Source organism: Protobothrops mucrosquamatus, unplaced genomic scaffold (genome assembly GCF_001527695.2).
Source record: "Protobothrops mucrosquamatus isolate PMUCROS unplaced genomic scaffold, P.Mucros_1.0 scaffold45, whole genome shotgun sequence".
In the NCBI taxonomy this organism is placed as follows: domain Eukaryota; kingdom Metazoa; phylum Chordata; class Lepidosauria; order Squamata; family Viperidae; genus Protobothrops; species Protobothrops mucrosquamatus.
Genome location: NW_015386427.1, coordinates 3393742 through 3400081, shown reverse-complemented (window position 1 = coordinate 3400081; position 6340 = coordinate 3393742). Strand labels below are relative to the sequence as shown.

At 37.2% G+C, this 6340-nt stretch overlaps 1 protein-coding gene across 2 annotated transcripts in view; it reads right to left on the bottom strand.

The window, feature by feature from the left end:
• Nucleotides 1–6340, bottom strand: part of COL1A2 (collagen type I alpha 2 chain) — a 51044-nt gene that overhangs the window by 3441 nt on the left and 41263 nt on the right. For both annotated transcript variants that reach the window (XM_029283259.1, XM_029283258.1), the window contains 8 exons: nt 5391–5498; nt 4436–4489; nt 4230–4337; nt 3391–3444; nt 2246–2353; nt 1413–1466; nt 1167–1274; nt 154–400 (listed from right to left, as the gene is read on the bottom strand). In XM_029283259.1, coding sequence (XP_029139092.1) covers nt 154–400; nt 1167–1274; nt 1413–1466; nt 2246–2353; nt 3391–3444; nt 4230–4337; nt 4436–4489; nt 5391–5498 — 841 coding nt within the window. The remainder of the gene's footprint in view (nt 1–153; nt 401–1166; nt 1275–1412; nt 1467–2245; nt 2354–3390; nt 3445–4229; nt 4338–4435; nt 4490–5390; nt 5499–6340) is intronic.

Sequence of the window (6340 nt, the reverse complement as noted above, 5' to 3'; positions counted from 1 at the left end):
ATATGCATCATTGCATCATGATTTAAATGGTTTGATAACTAAGACTATCAAGATATCTTTTGTGAGTATGCAAGTTATACCATTTGTGTGATGACTGTAAAAATTAAGAATGCAACCAGTTATTTTTGTGTTGAGTATTTGGTGCTAACATACCATTATTCCATTCAGGGTGGCTGAGTTTTAAGTCACGGCAAGTGCGAGCTGGATTCTTCTTGGAGCCTTCTGGGGTAAGGAGGGTCTCAATCTGGTTGTTCAGGATTTTCAGAGTGGCATCAACTTCATAATCCTTGGGTCTAAGAGATGGCTGATCTGCACGATAGTATTCCATATCGTAGCCAATTTCATAGCCACCACCATTGGGACCAGCTGGGCCAGGAAGACCAGGTGATCCTGGTGGACCCTAAAACATATGTTTGGAAGAAATAAAATCAGCTTGTTTAAACTCAGTTCACCATGGTCATGCAGAAGGTCCTATCCCAAGACTATCTGAATGGCTTAACTATTACCAGGGCTATAAGCTTTGGATAGAAAGATATATAATTTGAATAAGTTATAATTATAACAATACATCTATTCATGCCTGTGTTCAGATATGGTCAGTGTTAACTAAACTGGGGAACAGCACTCTGAATGTATAACAAACATATATATTCTTAATGAAATGTTTATTAATCAGAGAGCAAATTCTTTATTTGGCAACTTGCAGAAACAGTGAATGCTGTATTATGTGACTTCATTTAAAATGCTGATTTAAATACTTGGAATGGCAGCTATTTAATAGTGATATATACCACTAACATTTGTTCACATATTTCAATATTAAGCATATTTAGAAATCAACCTTTATGCCTATGGTATAAAGCAATCTTCCCCTTTTGGTATCTTCCAGATATGTTGAGGCCACAGTTCTTAAAATTCTCTCTTAAACTTCTGGGAGCTGAAGTATACTAAGAACCTGGTCACATATATATTAAGAAACCCAGCACAGCCAAAAGAACCTATCCACAGTGACATGAGATTGTAAATTTATATATGTTTATCTGAGAGTCAGGTTTATTGAATGAAGTGGGATTTTCTTTGGAATAACCATGCAGGGTATTATGCTGTTCATTTTTTTTTTTTAAATAGTTTTTGTGACACTAACAATCCTTCAGAGTTAAACTTACAGAGGGTCCTTGGCTACCATGAGATCCTCGCAAACCAGCCGGACCAACAGGTCCAGGAAGCCCATTGCGACCATCTTTTCCAGCAGGGCCAGAAGGACCAGAAGGACCCTAAAACAGTAACAAAGAATAAACATAGCACTCAGTATGCTTCTGATGCAATTAAACAATAAAAATATGGGATAATATACCTGTTGATCTAATGGGACATTTCAATATCCAGTACAAAGAACATTCAGATGAACTTACCCTTGGTCCGGCGGGCCCAGTAATACCAGCAGAACCTTGTTCTCCATGATGACCCTGTTAATATGAGACAAGAGGCAAAATTATTGAAATTATAAATTCCTGCTATCTTCTTGCAGAGTTTTATTCCTTGCATAATTGATGGGTTCCAAAATTGGGGGAAAATTACAGTGGAGGAATCATTTTGACCAAGAATTGCTTTGATTGGGAGAATTTGGCACTCGGCTATGGAAATCACTGAACATATACAACTTCTCCCTTCCTCATCATTAAATGATGGCAGAAGCAGGGTTTCTAATAGGGCTGTTTACTTCTCAGTGGGCTTGATTGAACTGATTGCACTTACGACTCTATGCATCACTAAAATACCAGGAAATCAAAGAATCTTGGATGAACTTGTTGGTTTATATGGATCAAATGATCTGGAGCTTAAGAGTATAATTTTCAGTCACTACACCGAGTCATGAGTCACCTTGACATTCTTATATATCCTGATATGCAATATTCTTGTATGTTATTGTAAATATGTGAACACAAACCAGTGTTTCAGAACCGTACTGAAATGCAAGCTTGAATAGGAAAGCTTATGTTGGCTTAGGAACAGGAAAAAAACTTGTGGAAGCGAACTCAAGCCCTCAAACAAAGCAGAAAAAGAAGAAACAACAAAACCACTAAGCATTTCGGTAGACATTAAAATGGTGACCATTTGCCTGAAGGATCCAGGATGGGAAAATGAGAAGGAGAATGCCTGCTTTTTCTGTCAGCAGAGCACCTACATCTGTTCTAAAGAGTGGATTTGTTTCTGTTTAGACCATAGTTCAGATAACTGTACTTACAGCAATACCAGGCAGTCCCTGAAGTCCATTATGTCCCTTGAAACCTGGCAAACCTCTGGGACCCTTGTCACCACCAACACCTTTCTCACCACGTACACCTTGTGAGCCCTAATAAATCAAGTGATAAATAGAGAAAAGTTACAAATGGACGTTTTCTACTCCAGAAAGCTTGGAAGAAGTTTCAGAGACACCACTTTTGTCCAAGAATAATCCCATTAACCAAAAACTAAAATGCAGGCAGATTCTTTCAATTTGCAAATTTCCACAGACATCAGTTTGCACTAGTTTTTATTTCCCTCTTTTCTTATTTTATTTATAACTTGTTCCAAACTGCTATTAATAATTCCATTACTCTTCCTCAATTTGCCATGATTAGTGTACTGGACTACATTTCCCATTACCAAATGAAGGATGGAAATTGGGACCAAATCTACCCTGAAGACAGGAGCTTGGAAAAGCCAATCTACACTAACAGAAATAAATAAAATTATTGGCTTGGGAATTATGTTCCTATACCTTTATTTTGCATAGTCTTGAGTTGCAGCTCTGGTTATCTGTATTTGAACTTGCATTAAAAAAAATAAACTTGATATTTGCTTCTCTATTTATCTTAGCATCTTCCAAAGTCTCATGAGGCCATACAAATCAGCAGTATGATAAAGGAATATTATGTTAAGTCTCCAAGGACATTCTTATGACTTTATAATCCTAACTCTTTTACCTATACAGAGTGACCACTATCCTGCCCTCTCCTGGATTTTCTCTACACCTTAATCCAAGTGAGGCAACCACATCTCTTTTTTGTTGAGAAGATATGATACATAATCTCTAAACTACCCGAGGACACTATCATATTGCAAATACCCATATAATACCAGCCCATATGACTTCTTGTATAGAAATGAGATTCCCATGTTGTCTTTTGACCTGGACAGTGAAATGCCTTGGATCCTCCTTGCCTGGATATCCTCATTTCCTATTCACTCAGTCATTTCTTGATGAGTTAGGCATCCTTCTAAATTATTTCCAAAACCTATGCCTACATTCCTAGTGCAAAAAGAGTATCTTCTTAAAAATACTTGACATACATTCAGGTTTTATTTTAAAAAAACCAACAAGTATCCAATAATTAAAACTATACTCACAGCAGGACCTCTTGAACCAGCAGGACCACTGGGGCCAGTAACTCCAGCAGGACCCTGAAATGATAACACAGTGGAGATGTTGCTTATTGGCCATAGCAAATAATATGTAACTATCTTAAAAGTGAATGTAATGATTTTGTATATTTCAGTTAAGTAACAGAACAGATGATATAGATGTCTTTCATTGGAAGTATGAGAAGATATGACTATAGGTTCGAAGCTGGATGAAATCCAAGTGTCGTCATCACATCTTTAGCAATTTATCTCTTTTCCTATAAATTGATGGAACTATAAATTGATTTCTCTATGAATTGATGGGGCTTCAAGATTCAAAAAAGTATTACTCCTCCTAGTAACAAACTCATCTAGAGAAAGTTCTGTCAAGGTTGTAGCTAAGCAAGCAAAAGGGACCATTATGTTCAGGGCAACTATAGTCTAAAGTGCAAATAAACTTTAGGGTAAGGGTCTCCAACCTTGGCAACTTTAAGACTTTGGACTTCATCTTCCAGCTGGCTGGGGAATTTTGGAGTTGAAGTCCACAAGTCTTAAAGTTGCCGGGCTGGAGACCCCTGCTTTAGAACTATTCCTTATTTACTCTAGGTATAAGCTGAGCAGGGGAATTGCTTCAATAGGTGTTTGAGATTTCGTTAGATTATCTTACTACTAATAAAACATCTTTTGGGAAATCCAATTGGTTCTTGTTCCTTGAGTTTGCTAGTCCTTCTGGCTTGATAAAATTTTAAAGGCATGCCAGCTTCTTTAAGAGTTTAGCACAGAGTCTTGATAGGTTATATCTGACACAATTAGAAGCATTTTAATGGTGGTTTAAAGTTACATACACGTTCACCACGATTTCCAGATTTGCCAACAGGGCCAACAGAGCCATGAGGACCAGGAGCACCAACAGCACCAGCAGGACCAGTGTTGCCAGGAGCACCACGTTCACCCTAACAAGAACAAACAAAAAAGTGGTTTGATTTAAATGTACAAGCTAAAGTTGGCTTGCAAGAAGCACATTTTGCTTACAGAAGACAGCCACAATTACCTTGTAACCAGGAGCACCATCACGGCCAGGAGGACCATCGTTACCTGGATTTCCCTAGGAAGAAAAATGTTTTCTTAGTGACAGATAGTATTTTAAAAATTATATTACCAACTATAGTCCTTACTATGCTTGATCCATAGCATAAACTGAAATCTTAAATGGACTGATATTTTCTGCTTCCAGTAAAACAGTTTCCCCTTTTTGTTCCAAATTCCTAACTTGAATGTTGGCCATAAAGTATTGAAATAGTACAAGAATCTTCTGAATCATATAACTTGTTTTTTAGTAACTGCTTGAGTGGTATGGTATTTTAGAAAAAGAAATCTAAAGAAAGCAAAGGATCAATATTAACAGCACTTAAGCTAATGGTAATTTTGTGTGGGTAGCTATAAGTCATCCCAACCAGATGTCCTCTACACTTATTTTGGTCTATCCTGGAAGTTGCATAATCCTCAGCCATCATACTAAGGGATTATGGAATTTGGTTCAACCAATATGGAGGGTAGCAGTTTAGAAAAACTTTATATAAAGAAGGTATGTGCTGTAATCCTTCATGTGTTTTCTTAATAGTCACTTCTTTTAAGGATTGCAGAAGTTTTAAGAAGAATCATAGTTAAGCTAGTTATAACTTTAAAATCTTAATGATTTCAGTTGAAACATATGCATCTAATTTTTTTTCTGCTGCAATGATTTAAAATACATTGTTTTGTTAAAGCAACTCCATGTCTGTTAGTATTTTTTAAAAACACAATCTAAAAATGCTTTACAACTTCAATCTCACTTGTTTATCCCAATTCATACAACTGAACTGAAAATAAATCTTTTAAAAACTGACAGTGTGGGAGAAAGAGCTGTATTATATAGTAACTGGCTGCTACATCAAATACTACTCCATATTTAGATATTTTGCTTTAATTTTTTTCCCGACAGTTATTGACCAAAACAAATTTCTTACATCACGTCCACTTTCACCAGGAGCACCATTTACACCAGAAGAACCGATGGGACCAGATGGGCCACGGGCACCTGAGGGGCCAGAAATGCCAACAGGTCCATGATCACCCTAAGAAAACAACAATAATTGGAATATATTTTATTTTTTAGTTATTATACATGAACTTTCAAAATGTTATGTACATTTTATATTTGTTGGCTATTGAATTGATTGGTATTAAACATTTAGTTAACAGTACTAATCCTTGTGAGATATTTCACTGTATTCAATATATAACAATAGTACAAAAGTAACACAAAGTACAAAAACTACAAGTGCTGTTCTTTATTGATCCTCACTATAGTAGCATAACCAACAACTTGCACCATCAACATCAAAGCATAACGGCCTTCAGGCAAAACAGAACCTTTTAATTTGCTGAGCATTTCCCAACCCCTTTTCCCCCTTCAAAATCAACAAGAAGCTACTCCTAGAATCTTATCCTTGCAGTGAAATCTAATATCACAAGACATGTGCCCACAATACATATCAATTCTCCAGTAGACAGGAAACATAACAAGGTGAACTAATTCTACTTGGGAAGCAGATACCAGAAGGCAAATATAGACTCTGGGAACCAGGGACAATTTGAAGTCCTCCATAATGGTAACTGTTTAGAAAGAAGCTATATTTATGAAGCAATACTTGCTCTTTCAACCCCACCATTGTCTTTATAATTCTGCTCCGTTATCTCACAGTTATAGCCCTCATCCAGAGGTCGACCCCCAGGCCCCTAACTTGTGGGGTGCCTCAGGGGTCGGTCCTCTCTCCCCTACTGTTCAATATTTATGTGAAGCCGCTGGGTGAGATCATTCGAGGCTTTGGGGTGGAGTTCCATCAGTACGCTGATGATACTCAGCTGTACATCTCCACCCCGGGTCACCCCAACGATGCCCTTGACGTGATGGCTC